Source organism: Mauremys reevesii, linkage group 14 (genome assembly GCF_016161935.1).
Source record: "Mauremys reevesii isolate NIE-2019 linkage group 14, ASM1616193v1, whole genome shotgun sequence".
In the NCBI taxonomy this organism is placed as follows: Eukaryota; Metazoa; Chordata; order Testudines; family Geoemydidae; genus Mauremys; species Mauremys reevesii.
Genome location: NC_052636.1, coordinates 22,517,578 through 22,544,936, shown reverse-complemented (window position 1 = coordinate 22,544,936; position 27,359 = coordinate 22,517,578). Strand labels below are relative to the sequence as shown.

General features: G+C 52.0%; 1 protein-coding gene and 1 pseudogene across 1 annotated transcript in view; one reads left to right on the top strand and one right to left on the bottom strand.

Annotated features, from left to right (window-relative positions):
* LOC120381687 overlaps nucleotides 1–27,359 on the bottom strand; it is a 377,258-nt pseudogene that overhangs the window by 176,456 nt on the left and 173,443 nt on the right.
* LOC120381683 (zinc finger protein 850-like) overlaps nucleotides 1–27,359 on the top strand; it is a gene marked incomplete at its 5' end in the record, with an annotated part of 218,952 nt that overhangs the window by 81,304 nt on the left and 110,289 nt on the right. The window contains one exon of the mRNA XM_039499809.1: nucleotides 12,427–12,603. Within this exon, the coding sequence (XP_039355743.1) occupies nucleotides 12,427–12,603 (177 nt within the window). The remainder of the gene's footprint in view (nucleotides 1–12,426; nucleotides 12,604–27,359) is intronic.

Genomic DNA, 27,359 nt, shown 5'->3' with positions numbered 1-27,359 from the left:
TTTTGTCTCCTTTCCCTCTCTGAATGTCTGTGAAGTGGCTTTCCCCCTCCCCCTCCCGCTCCATCCTGCAATGCTTGTGGGATGAATGGGCTGGTTGAAGAGCAGAAGAGCTCCCAGGTAGACAAGGTGTCTGGGACTCTCATTAGGCAGCGATCACACACATGGACCCTGCATGGACACTGGCTGAGGTGGAGTGTGACCCACCGGATGCAGCCAAGTCATCTCTAGTCACAGGCCATGAGGTTCAGGTCCTTAAAAGGGGAAGGGGCCCTGTGCTCAGCTGTGCTTTCACAGTGCTGCCTAATGAGAGTCCCAGACACCTTGTCTATCTAGGAGCTCTTCTGATCTTCCAGCTGTTCAACCAGCCCCTTCATCCCACAAGCATTGCAGGAGGGGAGGGGAAAGCCACTTCACAGGCATTCAGAGAGGGAGAGGAGATGGGGCGGAGGGTGGGGAGTGTAACAGACCTTTGGGCATACAGGTGATACGCAGCACACAGCTCACTGCTGCTCCTACAACAGGGTAAGTTCTCAAGCAGCATGTTTCTTACTTTGCCCATCTGTCAGTTTTGATGATTATCGATGGAAATATTTTGCCATTGGGTTGTGTGTTTACACAGAAATTGACATTTACCAACAAACACGTAATTCTTCCAGTCCTGCCTAGTCTGCAGTTGATGGGTTTAGAGGGACACATTCACTCTTCCAGGTCCCCATGCCAGGCCTGTGCTCTCAACTTCCCACACTGCTGGGATCCTTCCCTGGTCTCCCCTCAGACCTCTGCCCCCCACCCCACGTCTGGGGTCCCCACCCCACACTGTCTAACCCCCCTGCTGGCAGGATCCCTTCCTGTTCCTTTCATTTCCTGTCTCCACTCTGGGCAAAAGCTCTGCACTGTTCCCACACCAGAAGTTGAACCCAGGCCCTGTAAATGAAAACCAGGAATCCTGCCCACTAGACCATATGGGACTATTGGTGCATCTGACGAAGTGGGGATTCACCCACGAAAGCTCCTGCTCCAATACGTCTGTTAGTCTATAAGGTGCCACAAGACTCTTTGCTGCTGTTATTACTACAACTCTCTAAGCCAACCCCTCGTAAGCGCAGCAGGGACTAGCATGACCGGATGACCCGATTTTTGGGTCTTTTTCTTATATAGGCTCCTATCACCCCCACTCCCTGTCCCGATTGTTCACATTTGCTGTCTGGTCACCCTAGCAGGGGCTGTACACAGGGCTGCATTAACCCTTCAGGTGCTGAGGTTTCCCTCACTCCATCCCCAGTGCCTGTGATCAGGAAACAGACATTAGGGCTCCCAGGTGCTGCACAGACCATGACTGAGATCGGGACCCCATATTGCGCTAGGTGCTGTACAATCCCTGGCCAACACTGGGACACCCAGGGGGTTCCCCTCAATTTATCTGAGCCTCTGCTGCCCAACTTCTTCTGACTCCATCTGGATCACCCAGGAGCGGTGACAGGGTTTCCTTTCCACCTTTCCAAACAGTCCTTCTTTCCCTGCCCCCTAATTCTGCTTTCACACCCTGGGCCCATCTCCTCCCTTCGTTCCCTCTACCCCCGCCCCAGGTGATTAGAGATGGAGGCAACTTCAGCCACTGGAGCCAGCCCCAGCGAGCGCTGCAGCCCGCCCAGGGGGTGTTTGCAGACACAGGAAGGGAGCAGCTGGGAGCGGTGGGTGCTGGGAAGTAGGAGGCAGGAGAACAAATCCCAGGGGGGGGGCAGCTCCTGGGGGCAGGGCTCTGGTACAGCCCGGGGGTGGGGCAGCTCCTGGGGGCGGGGCTCTGGCACAGCCCGGGGGCGGGGCAGCTCCTGGGCGCGGGGCTCTGGCACAGCCCGGGGGCGGGGCTCTGGCACAGCCCGGGGGCGGGGCAGCTCCTGGGGGCGGGGCTCTGGCACATTGTGACGCAGGAGCCCGGGCTCAGCAGCTGCTCCCTGGTGGCCACGTGCTGCCAGCAGCGCTGGAGCCGCCCGGGCCGGAGCGGAGCCGCTGTTCTCAGCTGCAGCAGGAGCTGCCCCCGGCCCCGCTGGGCTCCAGGTGGGGACAGAGCCTGGGGCCCGGGGCTCCCCTGGGTGCGGCTGGCGGGGCGGGAGGGGAGAGGCGGGGATGGGCGGGGGGCAGGCGGGGGGTTGCTCGGTCTCTGGGCACCAGGGGAGCCCCGGGGCAGAGTGTGTGTGTGAGTGTCCCGGGCCCAGGCGTGCGCAGGGGGGGAGCCCCGGCACCCCAATGCCCTGAGCCCGGCTGGGGAGGCTGCTCCCCCCCTCCCAGGGGTGGCTCTAGGCACCAGCGGGCCAAGCGCCCGCTTGGGGCGGCATCCTGGGGAGGGCGGCATTTGGCTCGGTGCAGCCCCCGGCATGCCTGCGGCAGGTCCACCGGAGCCCGGGACGAGCGGACCTGCCGCAGTCATGCCTGCGGCGGGTCCCGTCTTCCCGCGGCTCCGGTGGACCTGCCGCAGGCATGCCGGCGGGAGCTCCACCGGAGCCAAATGCCGCCCTCCCCAGGAAGCCGGAGCCGCGGGAAGAGGGGACCCGCCGCGGGACTGGGGAAGGGCGGCGCAGCGCTCCGCGCTGCTTGGGGCAGCGTGATTTGTAGAGCCGCCCCTGCCCTCCCGTGGGGCTGGGGAGGAGGCTGCGGCGGCTGCAGGCGGGTGCTCGGCCCCCCCGGGAATGACCCGCTGCCGGCAGCTTGTGGCGCCTCTTCCGCGGAGCTTTTCCCCTGGGCGCAGCTGCGATCCGCTGTTTGCTGGGCAGGCTCCGCTCCGCTGCTCCCCGCTCCTGGGGCTGAGTGAGATCCCCAAACAGCCCAAGGGGGCGGTGGGGGGCGGGGCCAGCAGCAGCAGAGCCCCCCCCGCTCCCCCGGGACTGCCCCGCCCCGCTCGGGCTGGGGGCTCTGCCAGGGGCCCCGCGTGAATCGCTGCTCCTTGCCCGCCAGGCTCGGCTCCGGCCACAGCAGCGGCGGGTGCCCCGGGGAGCCCAGCTGGGCTGAGGAGAAGCTCCAGGTACCGGCGGGGAGAGCCGAGTTGGGGCGGTGTGGGGGAAGCCCCGGACCCTGGCAGAAGATGTGGGGCTGAAGTCCCCGGCTCGGGAGCCCCAGCCACCTTAGTGCCAAAAGTTGCAGGGCTGAAGCCCTGACCCCCCTCTGTGTTGCTGGCCTGAGCCCCTCTCGCTCCCCTCCCCCCGGTGGCGCTGGCTCCCCCTCGCTGGCGGTGGAGGAATTCAGCCCCAATCTCCCCATGTTGGTATCTCCATCCCCCCCCCCCCAATCACCCAGCCATGAAGGGATTTAGCCCATTAGGCAGGGTCAGTGTTGGCCCCATTAGGCAGGTGGGATCTAGGGCACAATGAGGTGAAGTGACTTTCCCAAGGCTGAGCAGGGAGTCTGTGGCAGAGCAGAGACTCGAACCCAGAACACCTGAGTCTGAGTCCGGTGCCTTAACCACTAGGCAACCTTCCCCCCGAAGGAGAGGGAACCTCCTCTGCCACTTTGAGTGTGTGGGTGGGAGCAGCCACTAGACAGAGCCGCCAGGAGGTGGGGAGGGGGGTTGGATAGTTGGGGGTCTCTGTTGGGGTTGGACATGGGACATGGTGCAGGGGGTTTGGTTGGGTTGAGGGGTCGGGGCAGGCAGGGAGCAGAGGGAGTTGGATGGGTCAGGAGTTCTGGGGGTCCTGTCAGGGGTGGGGAGCGGTTGGATGGGGTGTGGGAGTCCCGGGGGTCTATCTCAGGGTGGGGGGGGTGGATAAGGGTCAGGGGGACAGGTAGGGGGTAGGGTCCTAGGGAGGCAGTTACAGTGGGGTCCCAGGATGGGGAAGTCAGGGGACAAGGAGCAGGGAGGCTCCGATAGGGGGTTAGGTCCTGGAGGGCAGTTAGGGGCAGGGTCCCAGGAGGAGGCAGTCAGGGGACCAGGCGCAGGGGGGGGTGGAGGTGGTGAGGGGGGCAGCCAGGGGGCAGGAAGGGGAGGCAGTGCATGGGATGGGGCTGGGGGGGGGCTCCCTGGGTGCACACCCTAATGAAATGTGCTGCACGTGCCTATGGTCACGGGGGTGAGCTACTCACATCCTTTTCCTGTTTGTGCCATTTCTTTCCCTCTCAAAACCAGATAACAATTCTCTCTGGTTCTTCCTCTTCTCTCTCCCCTCCCCACATGTGGCCAAAAACCCCAGGAGATTCCTCATTTTCCCTAAAATTATTGACTCTCTAGTCTCTCATTTTGCCCTATTTTCTCTGTAATTCTCCAGTTGCTGTTTCAATTCTCCTCAGCTTTGTGATGTGAACCCAGCCTGTTTGATGTGCAGCAATTTGTCCTTGGATAGGTGGAATTTGCTGTCCTGTGTCACTCCCCCAGCGTGGGTGGTGGTTAGTAGGTGCTGGCTCGGGGAGCCCGCAGACGTGGCTGCCTCTGGGTGGGGGCGAGATGGTGGGGGGGCGATCTCTGCCAGCAACAGGACATGGCGGCACAGGAGGGGAAGGAGGAGCCAGTGTCCCTATGGAGCCTGCCCAGCCCCTTTGGTTCTGCTCCTTTCCAGCATTTTGTTCAGAGACTTTATTACTGGGAGGCTGAAAAATCTCCTGTGGGCTTAGCCTGGCAGGAGGGACCAGGTCTCTCCTGCAATAAAGAGCTGGAGCATGTTCCCAGCATGGCAGAGCCTAGGCTGTGTCTCTGCAGGGAAAGATCCTGGGGGAATCGTGATGTGACATGAACTAAAGCCTGTTCTGAAACCTCCACAACTGCCCTTCTCGCCCTGCCAGGCTGCAGGATGTCGTCCATGTTTCGCTCCAGCTCGTCCCATCCTCCCATGGGATAGGGAAGGGAAATGGCTGCAGTGGAGCCAGTTCAGGTAGGGGTTATTGGGGAGTTACTGGTGGGTTCCTGCTGGAGGGAGAGGGACAGCAAATACACCGGAGGAGGGAGGTTTGGGCAGTCTGGTTTGGAGGTTGGAGTTTGCCAAAAAATTCCCAGGGTGGAGAATGGGAGGAGGCCAGAGTGCAGCAAACCTGTTGGGACTTGTTCAATATGCAGCTTCCATTCTAGGAACAGACCCATGAGGTTAGAGGGTGGAAATGCTCTAATTTGTGGGACAGGAAACAACCCCCCTCGGTGGGGCTAGGAAAATGGGCCAGACTCCCAGGGCTGGGAGCCTGACCTGATTAACCAGCGGCTGCTGTGAGATGTGAGGGGCACCCACGAGGGAGGCTGGGGGAGGTTCTTAACTTTTTTCTTTCTAAGGCCCCCAACGTGCTATAAAAACTCCACGGCCCTGCATGTGCCTGGTTCTCTGCATATAAAAGCCAGGGCTGGCGTTGGAGGGCGGCAACCAGGGCAATTGCCTGGGGCCCCATGTGACAGCCCCCCCCCCAAAGCTAATGGCTCAAGCTTTGGCTTCAGCCCCTGGTGGCAGGGCTCATGGCCCCAGGCAGTGAGGTTTGGGCTTTCTGCCCTGGACCCCCTGAAACCTGCTTGCAGCCCCCCCAGAGGTCCAGGGACCCCTAGCTGAGAACCACGGCCTTAGGGGATGTGCCCCTCCCCCACACCCAGCTCCCGGGCTGGCCTTAGAGAAAATGGCACCTTGGGTGAACTTGTATTTTGGTGCCCCCCATCCCCCCTGGCCCTCACGGGCTCCCCACCATCATGTCCAGACCCTGGTGCCTCCCTCTAGGGCTTAGTTTGTATTGAAAGAGGCGCCAGAGCTCAGCCCTGGCACAAATTCAGCACTGGCAGGGCGGCCTCACAGCAGCGGCTGCTGGCCGAGCGCCCAGCTCTGAAGGCCATGCCACCGCCAGCAGCAGCGCAGAAGTGAGGGTGGCCTGGTGTGTGGTGTATTGTGCAGCCTTTGATTTTATGTAAAGTGCAGTTTGTAATGTGGCATTTCACCCCCGCGGGGTCGGCTCTGGTGGCGACAGTTTCAAGCTTAACAGAGTGAAAGTCGCCTCTGCTACTTGCTTCAAATGTACAGTCTCTAGGAACACGCACACACCAAGGGAAGTGACCACACAGACACTCACAAGCACAAGGTCTAGTCGGTTTTACAAGTTTTATTAAAGTTACAGTTAAGGTTATGACGCCCCAAGTGCACAGAAATTCTATAAAGACCTGTGCAAAAGTTACAACTCTAGTTCTACTCACATCCTGAACAATAGTATTAGGGGCTGATGTGTCTCTCATGGATTGATCATCAGTAGAGGGATGGTTCCTGCTGGAGTTTCCCACAGGGAGCTCAATTTTCCTGCTCTGGGCACCCCCTTTTCATAATGTGTTTCTGATTATACCTCATTAGCATTGACACACAACCTGTGTCCTGTGGTTAAGGCACATTTGGAAACAGAGGTGTCTTTACAGAATTTTTTTATTTAAAATTAATCTTCCGGCTAATTGTTCAGTCTGTTACCACTTGGTACCTCTTTTCCCATCATCTTAGGGCATCGGGTTATTCCTCGGTCATTTACTTATATCAGCATTTCTTAGCTCCAAGGCCTAAAACAGTGAAGCTAAAATCTTGCAGGTCTCAGCCTACAGGCCTTGCGTGTCAGCCCTATTTACATAGATACCTAATACATGGTTATTCTCGCTACAGACCGATCAATCGATTCTCTATTTAGCATACAGTGATTCCATGTGACATAACGTGTTAGTTATTTATAACACCACACAATAAATGAACGGTAAACTAAAATCACTGGCTGCCGTTCCCACCCTTCCTCCTACACTGCTGCTGTGGCCTGTGGTGCCCGGCGCTCTGCCTGCAGCTCAAGATGAGCTTTGCGCTCACGGGGCTGCATCTTGCTGGAGCCCCAGATACCCGGCAGCCCTGTGCCCGCTCCTGGCTCACCAGGGGCCACTTCAGATTTTGGGGAGGGTGCAACTTTAACTGTGATCCCAGGGGCTACTAAGGCACCTGAAAACTGGAGAGTTTTTTGCAGAAAATAATTTAGAAATTCACTGACGAGCTCTGTATCTAATTGTTATATAAAGAAAGATAAATATATACTGACTCCAATTACAGCCACATATTCAATTTAAAAGTAAATTTAGAACAATCAGCAGATAATACAGCAAGATATTCCCTATCCCAAGCCGTGAGGTATCTGGAGCTTTGATGCAGGTATCAGAAACACAAGTTGGATACTTTGCACCTTATTTTATTTAACAGACACGCTCTGTGTTACTGCCATTATCTCCTCTATTTTAGTCAATTGTTTTTCACTCCACGGACAACATATTTATTTAATTTTATATACGTGATTAAGGTTTTTTCTCTTTTATTAAGAACACAAATTTATTTTCTAGTTATTTTAGCCTTTATGTTTACTGATCACAATCATGTATGTGACTCACTAACATTTGACTCCATCACTGCTATTAGTATCATACTTGGAACTGCATTTATTTCAAAGAAATTTTAAGTCTCTGAAAAAAACCCCTCCAGCCGTCTCCTCCAGCCACACCCCCCGGCTCCTCCTCCAGCCTTTGTCTAGTTTCCCGGGGCAGAAGGTGTCACCTGGGCCCATCCCCCGCTGGGCTCAGGTCACATGCTCAGCTATCGCCCCTCAAGTGAAGTCACACCCTGATATCCCATCCCCAATGCAGACAGTCCCAGTAAAACTCTCCCGCAACATCCCCAGCTCAATCCTCCCCACTCCCTCCTTCGTCACAGACTAAAAATACAATCTGAAGATAAGTGATCTTCATCTGCAGTGTCTGAAGTTTTGAGTTTAGCTAATTTTTTCAAACGAGCCCTGCTCAGGTAAATACATGCAACATGTACAGTCTGTTATTTGCCAGTACCATTTAAATAACGAATGACAAAGCACAATACGGCAATAACAGTAATAATGATAATTACTCCAGCCAGGCCAGGTGAGGCATTTTAGAACTCGTTACTCAAAGAACTGAATTTCAGCATAAGCCAGAAATAAAATGATGAAATGCACAGACCAGTTAAAGCTAAACTACCAGCACTGTCATCCTGACCGAATGTGAAAGAATAAAATTACAGAGACTACATGTACTTTGCGCATTTTGACAGGAAGTAAAGGAAGTAACAACAGTAACTGAACTGTCTGTGGTGGGGTGTGTGTGGGTGGGGAGGGTGAGACACACCCGCTGTCACTTCCAGCCCAGCGGCACTCACTAGTCTGAAGGCTCGTTCACACGGCAGCAGGGGCCAGCAGCCCCACTCCTGACCCAGAGGCAGCAGCACAGAATCTTGTCCCCAGCTCAGCTCAGCAGAGACTGGGCACAGAGGCAGGAGGGTGGGGCCACCCTCCTCCCCACACAGCACAGGAAGCTCCTGGGAGCAGCTTGTCCAGGGCAGCTCCAAGTGGGGAGGGGCAGGGCTGCAGGAACAGCTGCAGGGGCAGACAGCTGAAGAGAAGTGTGGGGAGGAGAGACAGGACACCCCTGTTGGAGGAACCCCACAGCAAGGCCCCCTGCACTGTCATGTCATGTCATCTGCCCCCACTAAGTCTGGCCCGTCCAGCTCTTCACAATGAGAACAACGCTGGGCTCCTGCCAGCGAGCTCTCCTGCACTCTGCCAGGGCCTCCATCTCCTGTGTCCGTCTGTGGCTAGTAGGGGATGGATCTGCTGGGAGAGACAAGGGCTCTCACTTCGTCCCTCCCCCTGGCGTTTCCTGGATGCTCTGAGCGGGGTGGGGTGGGACTCTGTCGACTATCATCCACCAGAGCTTCCATTTGATTGAAAGTGGGGCTGTGAGTGGGGCAGCAGGTACTGAGTGTTGGACTCTTGCTCTTTCAGGGGCCGGTGACCTTCGAGGAGGTGGCTGTGTATTTCACCAGGGAAGAGTGGGCTCTGCTGGAGCCCGCTCAGAGAGCCCTCTACAGGGATGTCATGCAGGAGAACTATGAGACGGTGACCTCGCTGGGTAAGGAGTCCTGTCCCCTGGCTTATTAGAAGCTGTGGGGTCTCTAAAGAACCTGAGCAGTAATAACTTTATACCTTTATTCATCATTCAAGTTTTGACAAGTTTCCTTGCCCCCCCCCTTTTTTGCCTTATCTCCCACCCACTAGAATAATTTTTAGACATTTGTCATCAGTCATTTTAAAATTGCATTTAATGCGTCCTTATTGGCTACATTAATCACTGTAGCTTTCATGCCTTTTCCTCGTTTTAAGAGGAAAATACGCCTCCTGTAGAATTCTAAATTGAGTAAATAGGTGTGTGACCGATGCAGGGCTTGTGTGACAGTCAGATGAGCTCATCTTTTGATAGAAGAGAATATAATGTTGTCAGTCAGGAGCCCAAAGGTGAAAGAACAGAGCCATGTGAGACGAGGAGAAGGGGTGGGGGGAGTAGCTAATTCTGTGATGCCTGGACATGGGGAAGGTGTGTGCAGGGTTAGAGTTAAGATGGAGAAAGGAGGGATGAGGTTGTGAGAGACAAGGAGGGAACAGAAGAAGCTCCCAAGATGCCGGGAGGTGGTGCCGGCTGAGAGTAATGGGAAGAAGGGGAGGGGAGTGTGGGGGAAGGGCACCTGGGAAGTGGGCTGGGTGGGTCAGTGGGAGGGAGGAGAGGTTTGGGGATCCAGAGCTGTGGGGGATCCCAGACCTTTAACCCCGAATCCCTACCCAAGCCTTGTTCTGGAGCCTACACTCCAGTTTTCTTTCTGTTCAGTTTCACTTGTATACATTTTTTCCCCAAATATTATTTGAACTCTTGACCTCCCTCTCCCACTCATTACCCCCCTCCCCATATAACCTCCCCATCTCTGTGCACAGCGACCCCGACCACCGATCCTGACTCCTTGCTGCATCCTCCCTCCCCAGAGCAGGGCCCCTACCCAGGCACAAATGGGCACTTTGTTGATGATGTCACAGGGTGGTGGTGTAGCCTGTGCAATTTTTACACCTATAAGATTACGTATTGGGGCACAGCTCACCCTTGTTCATGGCTACTCACAGTTAATTGAGAAGATGAAATTTGGTGAAACACAGAAACTTGATTGAATGGAGACAGTTATAATTGAAATCATAGACAAGGATCAATCTACATAACGTACCCGTCGCTGAATTGCCACCGAATCCACGGGACCGGCGGATCTCCCGCAGGCAAGCCACCAAAGGCTGCCTGACTGCCGCCCTCACAGGGACATCCAGGGTGGCCCCCGCGGCTTGCCATCCCGGGCACGTGCTTGGATAGGGACTCACATGCCTCTCCTTTTTCACCAGGGTTTGAGGATTGCAGCTTGTCCTCCACTGTGTTCACTGGACTAATGTCCAGTTCCTGTGCGTTGCTTTCTCTCCAGGGGCTGTGAGCGGTGTGTGTGTGAGAGAGGTGGGAATTTTGGTGATACTTGTATGATGCCAATACACACCTCAGTTTCCCTCTGTGATTGGTATTGCTATGATTATAAAAAGCAGGAGACGTGAGGTGTTTTGTCACGTAGCTGTCATGGAGTAATATGAATGGGGCATTAAGGACAGGCTGGGAACAACCTACATCAGTGGAATACCCAACAGAGACAAGGGAATGATTGTCACCTGTCCATGGGAGGATCGCCTCTTGGCTGAGTGAAGCACACATGGACTCGTTACATTTTTGGGAGCAGGAATAACTGGGCTCATAGACGCAGGGAGCTCTACTGGAGCAAAGACAAACGGACAGGTGCAGTTAAAGGAAACCAAAGCGTTTTCTACAGAAGCCTGGCTCAAGGGCATTGGCCAGTATGGACTATATTGTCTTCTTCATTTCCCTGTGCTAATCTAAGGACTTTCCAGTGCTGTGTTTCGGTTCACTAATGAACCCTGCTATGTTTTAACAGTCTGCCCAGTGCCACAGCAAAAACTTGCTCTGTGCATTGACTGAGGAACAGTCTCTGAACAGGAGTGTCATTCAGCTGGACCTGCTGGCAGAGCTCACAGGTTGAAGTAGGAGTGTTGAAGCCAGAGGCTTCCCAAGCACTGTTTAAAAGCCCAGGCATTGCACAGATCCCATGGATCCATGACAGTGCCAGTGTGCCTAATGGGGAAAGGATATAAAACAAGACAAGGATCTAAATGCATATTTTGCATGGTCCCTCATCAGTGCTCATGGGAATCCTGATCATTTCCAACGTGTATTAAAATCTTCCTTAAAAGCTCACCTCTTAGTTACCAGGTCATGTCAGTTATGTCAGAGGCCTCCCGCTTCCCTGGTTCTTGTCCCGCAGACAGCAAGCAGCAAAAGACCAGAAGTCTGAAGCACAGACAATGCCATGTAAGAGAAGGCCCTTACAAATACAGACAGTGATTTTGATTCTCTCTTTTCACACTCCTGTAAGTAGCTAAGTGATAAAAAATACCCCTAAGTTCTTAAGCTATAGGCTTTACAGGCAGGCCTGAATATCTCTATTCTAACAGTGGGTTCTACCCCTTCCCCCATTCTGTGTCTGTCTGGTCTATTTAGATTGTAAATTCTTCAGGGCATGGGCCATCTACTATTCTCTGTTTGTACTTTGCCTAGCACAATGGGGACCCACTGTTAGTTTGTTCTTAGGCATGAAGGTAATGCATATGATTAACAACTCTCCTGCCACTTTGAGCCAAGGAAGCTGGCCTTGTGATGTTACTGCTTAAAAATGAGCTGGGGGTAAAACCATGGAATATTCTTTGTGACAAGTATCCCACAAATTCCACTGACCTCCCTTGTTTTCTTTGCCTGGAGTAGGGCTTCCAGATTCCAAACCTGATGTGATCTCGCAGCTGGAACGAGGGGAAGAGCCGTGGGTCCCAGATCTCCAGGGCTCTGAGAAAGAAGTGCTCCCGAGAGCTGCCTGCAGAGGTGAGGACTTGGTTAAACCAACTCAAAAACTGGCTGTGAATTCAGGAAACATTTGGGATGCCCTACAAAGACCCTGTGAGCTCTCCAAGTTCAGGATTGTTCCCTGCAGATGTGGAATCATTAGGCAGATGTGACTCATGGCTTCCCACCTATACTCTGACAAGTGGCAGCAGGTCCCTGCCCAATGTAGCTTTCCCCAGAGTGTTCTGGTGAGATGCGGACTAAAGCTGATCCTTTCCTCTCTCCTCTGGGGAAGGGTTTGGGGAAAACCAGCTCCTGGTCGGTTTGATCTTTCCCACACATATTTTGGTTTGTTCATCCCTTTTACCATTCCTCTCTCTGACATTTCCTTTCTCTCCGGTGCAGGGAGTGACCTATGTCTGGATTCTCTCTGTCTCCCATCAGGTGATGGGCTGGTGAGTGAGAATGAGGAGCAGAAACCCCAGCAGGAAGATGCTGAGCAACTAGAACCACATGGAACGTTGTCAGGAAGATCCAAAGGAATGTTTCCGGAGTTGTGCACTCCCAGAAAAAGAAACAGGCTGTGAGACTCAGCAGAGGTCAGAAGAAAACTTAAGTAGTCTCTCAGACCTTATTCCACACGAGAGAATCAACTTGGAAGAGACACGCTACACATGCCACGAGTGTGGGAAAAGCTTCAATGGGAGCTCAGACCTTGTCACTCATCAGAGAATACACAGAGGAGAGAGACCCTACATGTGCTCCGAGTGCGGGAAAAGCTTCAGTCAGAGCTCTACCCTTATCACACATCGGAGAATCCACACAGGTGAGAAACCTTATGGATGTTCTGAGTGTGAAACACTTCATTGATAGTTCAACCTCATCTCACATCAGCGAATTCACACAGGAGAGAGACCCTATACGTGCTCTGAGTGTGGGAAAAGCTTTAGTCGGCGCTCACACCTTATCACACATCTTAGAATCCACACAGGAGACGCCCTACACGTGCTTTGAGTGCGGAAACGCTTCACTGATAGTTCAGCCCTCATATCACATCAGAGAATCCACACAGGGGAGATGCCCTATACATGCTCCGAGTGCGGGAAACGCTTCAATTGGAGCTCACACCTTATCAGGCATCAGAAAATCCACGTAAGAGAGAACTGTAATAAATGCCTTGACTAGGGCTGAGCAAAGATTTTTTTTTTTAAATCACATTTGCTAATTCCCACATAGTGATCTTTGCACCACCTTCACCGTAGTAGCTCAGCTCCCCCAGATGAGTTGCCTGCTTCTGCCTTTTCCAGCTCACCATTCTTTGGGGTCAGTCCTATGATTTTTTCTATTGAGTCGTAGGAGTGTATGTCATAGAACCATAGAATATCAGGGTTGGAAGGGACCTCAGGAGGTATCTAGTCCATTCTCCTGCTGAAATCAGGACCAACCCCAACTAAATCAACCCAGCCAGGCTTTGTCAAGCCAGGCCTTAAAAATCTCTCAGGATGGAGATTCCACCACGTCCCTAGGTAACCCATTCCAGTGCTTCACCACCACCTTAGCAAAATTAGTTTCCTAATATCCAACCTAGATGGCTATTATTTGGGAAATACAATCTCTATCTAGGTAGAGATGGGAAACATGGAAGTGACATTTCTCTTCAGCTCACCCCTGGGAGATGCTGCAAATGTGTAGAAAATGAAATCCGTGTTGAATGTGATATAGCTGCAGAAAGATACCTATTTTTAATAGAGACCTGACATTTGTTGTCTTACAGGGATTCTAAGTTGCACCTGAATTTAGTCCCTATTTTAAATCTGTGCCACCAGATTAAAGAAATAAAAGGGCACAGTTGGGAGTTGTACCTCACTGTCGCTACTGATCTGTTGTGAGGTTAGTGAAGAATTCTACGCCAGAGAAGTGTAAAATTACTCCAAGTAAGGTCAAAGAGTTGACAAGAACTCAGGTAGAAATTGCAGGTACTAGTGGTTGATTTTCACCCCAGAGATGGAAGCTGTGGTGTTTTTAGAATCCTGCTCCCTAGTTAAGTGGCATTGATCACATTCCTAAAGGACGCCATGATTAAACTGGGCACAACTGTCTTTTACCATCTGGCTCCAAAGTTAGACGAAGCACAGAGAGAAACAGCTGATTACTTCAGAGCCATTCCATGCCTACGGGTCCCAATCTGGCTGCCTTGTTGACAAGAAGCACTTCCTTGCTAGCCAAACAATGGTAGCCAATGAGGGAATGTATCAGATGTGAAGTTCAGACTGCAGGATACTTGAATGCTGAGTCCAGAGTCTGTGAAAATAGAGCACAGGTGGTTGTAATTCCTCAGCATCTTCCTGCTGGGGTTTCCCCTCCTCATTCTCACTCATGGTCCCATCACCCGATGGGAGACAGAGAGAATGAGACATAGGTCACGCCCTGCACCTGAGAGAAAGGAAATCTATGCCAGTACCTGGTTCCTAAACTGCAGCTACAGTTCCTACTCCGGGCAAATCCAAAGCCCGAGAGGTGCAGAGATCCAACCCCTTATTATCTTAGAAACGTTTTGTTCCCTTTTCTATTTTTGTCTGTTTCTTTTTATGAAGTTGGAGAACTCCCAGTCTTTCTATTTCATTGGGGTGTAACAGTGCGGCTCGGTGAGGGTGTGAACACCTCTGAAATCTACAACGGGAAGATGCTAGGAAGAATAGTTCCCCAAATCTTAATAGCCTTAAAACCCTGCCCTATGAAATGACAGAATGCATGCGCCTCACCCGTGCAAGCATTGCAAGGAATTGAGTGGTCAGATACGTACTGTTCAGCGAGAGCTGTTTGAATTCTTTTACTAATGTGTCTCTCTTAAGGTCTGTATGTATTTTGGGGCGAGAGGGCGAGGAGAAGTATTAGCTACATAATAGTGAAATCTAAGGAGAAAACTAATTAGCTTTGAGGTTGTGAGCTAAATGTCAGCAATGATTTTGTTTCGGTATTGAAATATTCAGCTGGGTAAATCTGGGTTGCACTCCCTGGGTGGAAAATCTCTGACTGGGGTTTCGGCATCACTAAATGTGCACCTGCCTTCTTGGGTTGCTCTTTCAGGATTTATAGGGGTTGGTTTTTCTGCTGTATTAATCTGATGGTTGGACTAAATTGATGACTTGATTCCAGCGCAATATCCTTGTTAACTCATTGATTTCCTGATTTGACCTGAACTTTATCACTGTGTTGTTTAACCCTTAGCTGAGTGGTGTCTATAGTCATTTAGCCTTAGTGACGTGCGCTCTTGGCTTTATTTGTTCATGTTAATAAAACCTGTAACTGGGAAATTGAGTCATTTCTTTCAATAAGCAACGGGGATGGAACTTTTCTTTGTGTATTTCCATTTAATTCAATCTCCATTTTCTTCATTTCACACTGTTCTAAGTTAAGGAACGTGGAACAACAAAAACTGACACAGACCTGTTACTGCCCCATTCGGTGCCCATCCAGCAGGAGCAGAGAACAAACCCCTCCTGGAGCCGGGATTGTCACACTGGACTGGAAATACAGACGCGTGTTCCCAAGCTTTGCTGTCTTTCTCCAATCATGGCATAAGGGTGACACCTACACCTGCTTGTAATCACTCCTGGCAGGAAGGAGACCCCTATGTGCATTGCCTTGGGAGCAGGGGGATCTGGGAGACACTGGGGGCTATTTACCCAGAGCTCAGGAGCAATCTGCTCAGGGGTGATGCAGCAGAAAAGAGCTGGGTGCTGCTTTCCCCACTTATTTCTCCTTATTCCCTTTCAGTCTCTCCTCTTTCCCTTTCTTCCCCCTCCCCCACCCTCTGGCAGGGAGACTTGGTCACTTCCCTGCTCCCAGGGGCGCTCACTCTCCGTAGCTGGATTGGCCCCTGTGAGCGCTAATAGGAGCGAGCCTGGGTGCGGGTCAGTCCCTGCAGCGGCTCTGGGACACACAGGGGCAGGAGGAGGAGCAGAGATGGGGCTAGTTCCCACCTCAGACAGTCCCTGGCCCGGTGAGTGCGGCAGCTGCAGCCTGGGTTGGGCTTGAAGGAGCCAGGAAGGGGCTGGAGCAGTGGGGGGCTGGTAGGAAGGAAGCAGGAAAAACAAGGAAAGAGCCGTGGGGCACCTCCTGGTGGCTGGGCTTGTAAGGTACGAGTCACTGCTGATGCTGCTGCCTCCAGTGTGCGCTGGGAGCCGGGGCTGAGCTCCGGGCTGCTGATGCGGCCCCAGAGGGGCTGCTCCAGGGACAGACTTTCACTGAAGCACTTTCTGTGCCCATCCGAGGTGGGGAATTTCTCCAGCTGGACCCAGTCCCAGGCTCTGCTGCAGCCCCAGGCCAGGGGCAAGGGCCAGAGGGACCCCAGGGGCAGCCCTGGGTGGGCAGAAGAGACTCCACACACAGGTCCCAGAAGCTGAGGGTCTCGCAGCCCTTGGGGATCTGCTCTTGGGTGGGGTCTGGACAGCGATGGAGCCCCTGCCTCATGCTGCCTCAGGTGTAGTGTGAGTAACTGCTGTGTGTAGGAATTTGCTACTTATGGTGCATTGAGCATGCTCACATGAACTGAGCATGCTCAGTAAATCTGCTGAAGCCACTTCCCTTCACCCTGCCCTTTCTCAGAATCAGATTCTGCAGATTGCTATTTACAGGGTGTCATAAATGTATCGCTACGGGTAGCATAAAATACCCTGTAAAGGGTTAAAAAGCTCAGGTAACCTGGTTGGCACATGACCAAAAGGACCAATAGGGGAAGAAAATACTTTCAAATCTGTTGGGGGAAGGTTTCTGTTCTTGTGTTCTGTTGTTCTCCCCGGGTCAGTGAGGAACCAGGGCATGGAAAATACATCTCCCTAAGCACATGGCATAGAAAAACCTTAAGAGTTCTGTCCATAGGCAGGTCCCTGCAGACCTTGCTGAGTCACAAGGTGTATCTGCCTTTTCTCAGTGGGTCGATTGTAGAGCTGATGGTCCGTAATGGGCCATCAAGCAGGCTAGGCAGAACTGACACCAACTTGTCTGGCTGGGGTGTTCCCTGAAAGCAGAGCACAAGTTTGAAATACGGGCAGCATAGAGCCAATATTCATAACGTCAACTACAAAAATGATACACAGTTAGAGATAGCATAATTATAATGAGCCAATCAGAACCTCTCCATAGACCCCTTGCACAACAGCCTTTCTACAGTATTGGCTGCGAATATAGAACAGTGGTCGCACCGGTGATCTATACAGTTACAGATTATGTCAATAATGTCACAGGAGGTGACACGGCATCAATGAAATTGGAGCTGGGGCAGCAAAGAGCCACCAGATGTTCTGAGGGCTGGAGAAAAATGCCTTCTAGTGAGCTATTGAAAGAGCTCAACCTGTTTAGCTTATCAAAAGAAGATTGAAAGGTGACTTCATTGAAATGCTGAAGTGCCTTAATGGAGAGAAAGGATTGGGTATTAAAGGGCTTTTGAATCGAGCAGAGAAAGGCCTAACAAGACCCAATGGCTGGAAGGTGAAAAGAGACAAATTCATATTACAACTAAGGCACAAATATTCAACAGCGAGGATGATTCACCACAGGAACAAATTACCAAGGAACGTGATGGATTTTCCATCTCCTGCTGTCATTTCATGAAGACTAGATGCCTTTCTGGAATGTAAAAGCAGCAAAGAATCCTGTGGCACCTTATAGACTAACAGACGTTTTGCAGCATGAGCTTTCGTGGGTGAATACCACAGGATTCTTTGCTGCTTTTACAGATCCAGACTAACACGGCTACCCCTCTGATACTTTCTGGAATGTGTTTGCCCCAAAAGTAGCTATGGTGTCCTACAGGAGGCCTGTGATATGCAGGGGATCAGATTAGATGCTCTAATGGTCTCTTCTGGCCATAAAGTCGACTCATTTCTGAAAAACTGAGTGTAGCATTGGGAGCAGCGTCTGATGTTTCCCTGTCTAGCCGGCTTGCTGCCTAGAACGAACACTCCTGGAGTGGGGTGATCCACAGGGAGTAGCTCAAATCTGCAAAGTGCCTGGCCAGGGGCAGGACATTGGCACAGCAAGGGAGGGGTGTGGCAGTGACATCACAAAGGCCTTTGGCAGGACCTCAGACTATTGGTCCAAGGTGGTGGGGAGGTGGTGACCACACAGAGAGATGCTGACATCAGCCAGGCAGGACCGGGGCGAGGGGCCAGGGAAACCTCAGAGACCCCTGTGGCTTTGCTTCAGCAAGTCTCCTTCTCCAGGTCTCTCTTTGAGGACTGAGAGAGTATTCGGGTTCACGGACGTGAGCGCCAGGAAGAACCTCTTTTGAGTTTTCTCCTTCCCTTTTAGTGATTTTACTAGAAAACAGCCGTCCCTGTTTAGAAGGTAAGAGCCTCCTGGAGGTTTGAAACTTGTTCAGTCTGATCCATGTGGTGACAGTTGAATTCTAGGCATGGAAAACACGAGCTTAAGGAAGCAGAATTTTATTGTGCACCTGGGATTTTGTCCCTTAGAATCACCGGGGACATTGGGGTTTGTCCTTTTTGTTTCACATTTTCCTCCATCCCTCCCTCCCTCCTTTCTCTTCTTCTCTTGCTTATTTTGTTCTTTCTCCTGTTCCCCTCCCAACACCAGGAGGGAGGGGTGTGTGTGTGTGTGTGTGTGTGTGTGTTGCGGGGGAGGGCTCGGCAGCTCCCACTGGGAAGTCCACCCCAAAATGTGGGGTTGAAATAGTGCTCAGGCAGTCAGGGCTGGATTAACCTTCTGTGGGTCCTGGTACCAAACATATTTGTAGGCCCCTATGTAGTCACTGTGGGCTCTGAGTGTGGGCCTGGTGGGGCAGTGCCGTTGGTTCCATAGCATACCCGGTACTGAACCTCAGAGACATTTTTCATTTTGATCACACACCCCTACATGACTATATGCATTGCCATACACAGCTCCCTCAGCCCCCGGGTTTTCTCATTGAGCTGTACACCCATGTGGGTTTACCAGTGTCCACAGTGAGCAGAACTTTCATAGTGATCAAGGAAACTCCCCACAGATTTATCTCCTTCCTCATTCAGACCTTCTCTAGCCATGGCTCCAGTACCCCCCATGTCACCAGTTACGGCATGTGGTCCTAGTCTCAGCTCAGAGTTCTAAAGCCAGCAGACACCTGATCAGTTCTGACAGATCCCCCCCTCAGCCCCCATCCTGCCATGTGAGCCAGCCACCTGCAAACACCATCTCCCCAAAGTCAGGACTTAGCCCTTGGGAATCTGAAGCCACCAGCCTCTCTCCCTCTGCTCCCATCTACATGCTAGTCTGCTACCTGGTCACCACCACCTCTCCCCATGCTTGTTTCCTTTCTACTTTGGACATGCTCCCACCCAGCTGGAAGCTCCCTCTGCCAGCCTGACCTGCTCCCTCTTTCCCTGCTCCCCCTGACATTCCTGTCCTACTGGTGACCTCTGTTCCTTGAGGTGAACTCCAGTGTCTTTAGCTGCTCTAGCTTAATGGTCCCAGTAGTCACAGAGCCACCTGCAGCTTCTCTGGCTACAGCCATGGGGCCAGTTCCCAGAGGCCAGCCTTAGCCAGCTGCAGCTACGAGCCGCAGGAGGGGTGGCAATGCCAAGGCTGAGCCTGCTTGAACCTTGCAACGGCAGCACTAGGGACTCTAAATCCTCAGCCCTGGCCCTAGGCAGCTGCAGACTCTGGAGTTAGGCACTTCCCTCCTCTAGGCCATGGCTTTAAATACCTGCGATTCCCATCACCTGCAGCAGAGGCCACCAATTCCCACGCCCCCCTCAGCCAGCATCTAGTTGTGCAGAAAGTGCAGCCTGAGTGATTTTGGAGGCTGGGGTGGCAGGAGGTTCCGTCCTGAGCAGCAGCTCTGCAGCAAGCTCACATGCTTCCCAGGTGGGACATTAGCCGTTACTGACAAGGCTTGTCTGTGATCTTTTTTTTATCTCATTGTTAGGTGTGAGAAGTATGAACTGTTCAATAGGTTTAATTAGTTGGTTAATAAGATGTTGCTGAAGTAAATCACTGGCTTTAAAATAAGATCCAATCTGGAGCATATGAACTATTGACCCCTGGACTCCATCTCTGAGAGGGGACTTGTTTACCATCAGGACACAGGCTCAAACCAGGCCCAACCGGTGTTTCCCGCCAAACCCAGCCCTCAGCGTTCCATCTCCTCCGCCCTTTTCCCGCCACAGAAGTGATATAAGGACGTGCTCAGCGCCTGCGCGGGGCCGCCCCCCCCAGCGACGGCCCCTCCACGGTCGGGTCTTCCCAGCGCTCCCGAGCCGGAGAGTGACGAGCCCCCTGGGTCCCGCCGTGAGACTGAGGAACAGGAGGCCTGTCACCCCCATTCCTGCCGTCCTGCATCCCTGGTGTCCAGCCTCCCACGGAGCCCCCGGGGAGTGAGAGACCCCGGGGGGGGGGCACTGGGGCTGGGCAGGAAAGTGACTCTGCCCCAGGGAACCTGGGAGAAGCCTCAGAGCTGCCTCAGCCCCAGTGAGATTTGGGGGGCAGAGACTGGGGCCTGGCAGGGGATCCCCTGTGGTGTGGGAGATGGGGTGTCAGGCAGGGAGGAGAAGCTGGAGTTGCGGGAAGGTCAGTGGGATGCGGGGGGGGGGTTGAACTGTCTCTGGGCAGCCAGGAAATTCCCGGGGGGGGGAGTGGCGGGCGGGCGAAGGGGGGAGGTGAGTTAATTGGATCCTGTCCCTGTTTGTGCCACTTGCCTCTCGCCCCCGATACAAATTCTCTCTAGTTCTGCCCCTTTTCTCTCACAGTGTCTCACATGGGGCTATAAAATCTGGGGCGATTCCCCCCCTTTCCCCTCCAATGATCAGCTCTCCTGTCTCCCCCGATTTTCCCCGTTCTCCCCATGAGTCTCAAACGTCAGTTTAAAATCTTCTCTAGTGAGGGGCATTTTCCCACCCGTTTGATCTGCAGTGATTTGTCCTTGTTTAGGTGGGAAATTGTTGCCCTGAGTCATTCCCCAGCACATGGCTGCCCCTGGAGTGGGGGTGGGATGGCTCAGTGGTTAGAGCACTGGCCTGCTAAACCCAGGGCTGGGAGCTGACTCCTTGCGGGGCCATTTGGGGATTTAGTTGGGGATTGGTCCTGCTTTGAGCAGGGGGTTGGACTAGACACCTTCTGAGGTCCCTTCCTGCCCTGATATTCTATGAGATGCCGGGTCTCTGCCAGGGCAGGGAAGGGAGGCGCACGTGTCCCCCATGGGGACTGCCCAGACCCCCGTTTCCCAATCCCAGTTGTTGCCCCCTAACTACCAACACAGTTACCCACAACCATCAGTTGCCAGTCACCCGCCCATCCCCCACAGCTGCCCCCTTCCTTTATCCAGGGACCTTTCAGCTCCCCCTCCCCCTCCCTTTTAATCAGCTCCTCAAAGGGCTCCCTGCTGCCCATGGTGGGGGTGGGGGAACCATCACTTTGTGTTTATGTATTGGACAGTCGTATAAAATCCAGTCCAACAGTCCCCCTTTTCCACTAGTTCGTGAACAGCAATATAAAATCCCCTCAGATCTTGGTGTTTTTCTCTCTTTCTCAAATACGCAGTTTGTGACACATTTTCTGTGCAAATCTCAAAGGTTCATATAAAATAACCTAAACGTTTGCCTCACTTCTCTCTAGTTGTCTATTTCTAATTGAATATGCCCTGAGATTTCCCCTTGTCTCTCTAATTATAAAATACCAAGAAAATCTCAGATTTACACCTTTTCTCAGATTCTTGAATCTGGATATAAAATGTTTGCAAATGTTGCCCATTTCCTCTTTATTCATTTATCAAATATTGATGTGAAACACTCAGATTTTGCCTCCTATCAACAACTGATATAAAATCCCTCTGATTTTCCACTTTCCTCTCTATAATTTGCAAAATGGATCCAAAATCTCTCAGATTTCCACCCTTTCTCTTTCATTTCTGAACGTTGCTCTCAAAGCTCATGTTTTGCCTCTTTCTATGTCATTATCAAATGTCAGTTAAAAATCCTCTCGGGTTTGGGGCTGTTCCCCGTGTTCCTAAATCCCAGCAACTTCTTCCTTCGAGGGAACCTGTTGCCCTGAGTTCTTCTCCATCCTGGAGGTCGCAGGGGGTTAAATTGCCCAGAGATCATCTTTCCCGTCTCCTTTACGAATCATTTGGTCCCTCCTTTACCTCTGTTAAAATGTTTGCCAAAGAAAGAGACCAGCCACATATTTAATACCCATCAAGGCCAGAGGCCTCCCCATGTTTGAGGGATCAGTGGTTCCCAGCTGGTAACAGGAGAGTTGGCTGGACCCTTTTCTTTTCTCCAGCTGGCACGGGATGAGGAGGTCACTCTGAGTGCAGTGTGAGTTGAGAAGTATCCCAAACCCCATGGCAAATGGCCTCTGTGAGGGGTTGCTTCCCACAGTGCTAAGATGCAGCCACTTCTGGGGTGGATCCAGGGTGGCCATTATTTGCTAGTGACAGGGCATGGAAATTTCTTATCTATTTTGTCCCTCCAGGCCTTCCATTCTCCTGTTCAAGAGACATCCCCCAGGGCTCCCTCTGCCTGTGTGACTGGCCAGCAGGGGGCGGTGGTCACTTTCTATCCACTTCTCAGGCACTGTGAGGTAACAGTGTTGCTGGGTGGGGGTGGGGCTGTGTGGGGAGATAGCAGCTGAAGGGGGATTGTGGTGGGGGAGGCCTCTGGGTGGCTGGGCAGGGGGTACCCTAGTGAGGTTGGTGGGATCTGGAGATCTGGGGTTTCAGGGGGTGGTTGTGATGTTCCCAGCCCTGAGGCTGTGGGTCCTGGAGGTGGGTATCGCTGAGGGCCTGGTGGCTGCAGAACAGCTGGGGTGGGCGTCTCTTGGGGAGGCGGGACAGGGGGTTAGAGGGAGCCTGGTGCTGTGCCAGGGGCTCTGTCTGGGCTTCCCCGGCTGGCTCCTGGGATCGCTGCCGTGCCCAGTGCACAGAGCTGGGGGAAGGGATCCCTGGCACTAGGTCAGGGATGCCAGGGAAGCAGAGTGAGGGGTCCCACTGAAAAGCATCAGGGGATCCCGCTGGGTGGAGGAGGGGGTCCCAGGCAAATGGCAGGGCAGATCCTGCTGGTGGGGGAGTCCTAGGCAGGCAGTGAGGGACTGAGTTCCCAGTGGGGGTCCCTTTTGGGAGGTCTCTGGGTGTTGGGGTCTCTTGGTGGGGGGAACCCTTTGGGATTCCCAACCTGGCAGTGATGGTCTGGTGGGGTTCTCTGGCTGGTGGGGCTCTGAGGGGTATCTGAGGTCCCTGGCCAGGGACTCTGGGGGCTGGGTCCCAGGGAATATCTGGGGTTGGGGGGGGGGGCTGACTGAGGCTATGGGGGCTGCTCCCGACCTCGCTTCTTCTCCCTGATTAGCTTATGCCAGAATCCTGGCTCCAAGCACTGCCTAACATTCCCCGGCCAGGCCCAGTCACTGTGATAACTTTCTAGCCACTTATCAGACACTGTGAGGTGAAATCACAGATTTTTACTCTTCTCCCCTCTTGAAAACTGCAGGAACTTCCAGTTCTATTGTTCTAGATTGTCGAGTCCATTGTCCAGTCCTTGTCCTGGATCTGGGGGATGAGGGAGGTGGGAGGGGGGGGGTCAGCACTGCCGCACAATGGTCCCTTCCACAGCGTTCTGGACTCATTCTTTCTGAACTCTGGTTTCATTGAGACCATTGTTAATCCAGAGTCACTGTATGGAAAGAAAAGGAGTGACTCTGGATGAACAGTGGGGCTAATGAGACCAGCAATTCTCCCTGTGAGGAGGGGCTCTCATTAGCTGCTCTCCCCAGAGAGCTAAAGGAGGGAAGCTGCTCAAACGCTCTGTCCCTCTCTGCTCAGGATACTGGGGTTCAGCTTCCTGGGTCAGACGCTGCAGCCTCCATTGTGATCTGGGAGACCAGGCTTAGCTGCTGCTGCTCCCCCAGCGGGGTTCTGTGCTGGGAAGTGACCTTAATTAAAGCTGCTTCTCTGCCCGGCCCAGGGGATGACTTTCTCCAGCTGGTCCTAGCCCCCTAGGGCAGCCCTGGGCCCTGTTAATACTAAATTCTGAGCCAAGTCTCCAGGTAACTGAAAGACCTCAGGGAAAGTGCTGGGGTCTGGCAAGAAAGTGACTCTGCACAAACAGCCCCTCCTCATTTCTCCTCCCAGTAGCAATTGCCAGGAGAAAATCCAGCCATGGGAGAGCAAAGCCCCCAGGAATGGGACTTTCCCAGCCAGAGGGGCAGGGGAGAGGACAGGGAAGGAGAAACTGAAAGGGGCAGTGGAAGAAATGACACATGTATTGCTGCGTCCCTGGGCAGAACCACTTTCCAATGAACAAAACAAGGATCAGACAGAGGAAAAGCCAATTCCTGACTCCATATTCCCCCTGCTGGGGTGTAGCTGCCGTGGGGTCAGTGTCCGAGGGAATCCTCCACAGTGACTCCTTTGGTTCTGCTCTTTTCTAGCCTTGTGTTCAGAGACTTTGTTACGGGGTGAGGGGAGGGAGAAGGGAGATTAAAAATGTGTCTGGGCTTAGCCTGGCAGGAGGGACCAGGTCTACATTGTAATAAACAGCATTTCCCAGCATGGCAGACTCTAGGGTGTCTGTCTGCAGGGAAAGGGCCTGGGGGAATTCTGATGTGAAATGAACTAAAACCGGTTGTGAGACACCCACAACTGCCCTTCTCCCCCAGACAGGCTGCAGAATGACGTCCATGTCTTGCTCCAGCTCATCCCAGCCTGCCATGGGACAGGGAAGAGAAATGGCTGCAGTGGAGCCAACTCAGGTAGAGATTATCGGGGGGTTGCTGGTGGGTTCCTACTGGAGGAGAGGGACAGCAAATACACCGGAGATGGGAAGGTTTGCACAGTCTGGTTTGGAGGTTGGAGCGGGGCAGGAAATTCACAGCGTGGGGAAAGGAGGAGGCCAGGGTGTGGCAAACCTGCTGGGAGTTATTTAATAAGTGGCCTAGATTCTAGGAACAGACCCAGGAGGTTGGGAGGTGGAAATGCCCTAATTTGTGAAGAAAGAAAATAGCCCACCTACATGGAGCTAGTCAAACTGACCAGACTCCCAGGGCTGGAGCCTGAGCTCACTGACCAGCGGCTGCTGTGAGATATGAAGGGGGCTATTGGGCTTCCTACCAGGGAGCTCTCCCTGGACCCTACTAGGGGCTCCATCTCCTGTATCGGTCAGTGGCTAGTAGGTGTGTGATGGATCTGCTGGGAGAGACAAGGGGCTCTCTCTTCGTCCCCTCACCCTGGTATTTGCTGGATACGCTGAGCGGGGTGGGGGTGGGACTCTGTTGAGTGGGATCCACCCAGAGCTTCCATTTGATTGGCTCCTCTCTGCCACAAATAGTGGGGCTGTGAGTGGGGCAGCAGGTACTGAGTGTTGGACTCTTGCTCTTTCAGGGGCCGGTGACCTTCGAGGAGGTGGCTGTGCATTTCACCAGGGAAGAGTGGGCTCTGCTGGACCCCACTCAGAGAGCCCTCTACTGGGATGTCATGCAGGAGAACTATGAGACAGTGACCTCGCTGGGTAAGGGTTCCTGTCCCCTCGGTTCTTGGAAGGGGAAATGAAGAGAAAAGGTTCACGCCAGCCCCATGATGCCACCTCTACTCTGTCCTGTTTCAGCATCACCCCAATATGCCAGTGACACACACACACACTACCAGAGACCCTCCCCTGCTGCAGAACACTTTGGGAACAGAGCACAGGAGCCATATCGCACAGTGTCAAATAGCTCCTGTTTGCTCAAGTGAAACTGGGGGTTAGGTCTGGCATAACTGTTCCATCCCCCTAATCATTTTTGTTGCCCTTTTCTGAACCTTTTCCAATTCCAATATATCTTTTTTTGAGATGGGGCGACAACATCTTCATGCAGTATTCAAGATGTGGGTCTATCATGGATTTATTTGCTGTTCTTACAATTATGATATATGATATATTCTGTCGTATCTATCCCTTTCTTAATTATTTCCAACATTGCTTGCATCATATTTTGCAATATATTCCAAATAAGGTAATTAACGTGCAACATATGTGTCATTGTTTGGGGTTTTAAGCTTTAAAAGGCTTGTGTGATTTTTAGCTCAGGGGACAGTATTCCAATAGCTGTCACCCCCTGCGCACTTTTAACTAAGAAAAGAGCCTCAGGCTGAGCTGATTCAAAATCAGTCGTGTGGTTGTTTTCCACAACAGCTTCAAGAGGTCCCTGTGATGGAATGTAAATGTCTTCTTCACACCTTCCCCCTACAGGAGAATGGCTGTTTGACCAGCTGTTTGCCTTGCTGTCTCTGAGGAACTGCTCTGTGGGTGTTACCCAGAATTGTAACATTTTCAGTAATCTCATACTGTAAAATCTCATAACTTTACATACAGTGTTACTACACATTTTAACAGAAGGATAATATTCAGTAGATTATGCATTTTCAAATGATACCTCACAAGCCATACTGTGTACAAAATTGATCATAATTTTCTAGAAGAGTGAACACAGGGGTATAGACTGACACAGTGTCTGTGTGTGTGTTCCCAGCAGATATGTGGGTATTTCAATCCCTTTTAAGCATAGTGTTCGGCATCTTCAAGGCCCTGGGGAACTGGTCCTGGGAATTCACTGGTTTACCAAGTGTGACACTGTATGGAATTGTGAGACACTTTGGTATTAATAATAAAATAATAATATAATCTGATAAAATTGCAATGAATCATGCTAGATATGCCATGTAAGGTGTCAGTGAAAATGTTATGATTTGCCAAGTATGATAATATTATTTCTATGTTTAAATAGGTGGCAAAGTTTGCAGATGACACTAAACTACTCAAGATAGTTAAGACCAAAGCAGATTGTGAAGAACTTCAAAAAGATCTCACAAATCTAAGTGATTGGGCAACAAAATGGCAAATGAAATTTAATGTGGATAAATGTAAAGTAATGCACATTGGAAAAAATAACCCCAACTATACATACAACATGATGGGGGCTAATTTAGCTACAACGAGTCAGGAAAAAGATCTTGGAGTTATCGTGGATAGTTCTCTGAAGATGTCCACGCAGTGTGCAGAGGCGGTCAAAAAAGCAAACAGGATGTTAGGAATCATTAAAAAGGGGATAGAGAATAAGACTGAGAATATATTATTGCCCTTATATAAATCCATGGTACGCCCACATCTCGAATACTGTGTACAGATGTGGTCTCCTCACCTCAAAAAAGATATTCTAGCACTAGAAAAGGTTCAGAAAAGAGCAACTAAAATGATTAGGGGTTTAGAGAGGGTCCCATATGAGGAAAGATTAAAGAGGCTAGGACTCTTCAGTTTGGAAAAGAGGAGACTAAGGGGGGACATGATAGAGGTATATAAAATCATGAGTGATGTTGAGAAAGTGGATAAGGAAAAGTTATTTACTTATTCCCATAGTACAAGAGCTAGGGGTCACCAAATGAAATTAATAGGCAGCAGGTTTAAAACAAATAAAAGGAAGTTCTTCTTCACGCAGCGCACAGTCAACTTGTGGAACTCCTTACCTGAGGAGGTTGTGAAGGCTAGGACGATAACAATGTTTAAAAGGGGACTGGATAAATTCATGGTGGCTAAGTCCATAAATGGCTATTAGCCAGGATGGGTAAGAATGGTGTCCCTAGCCTCTG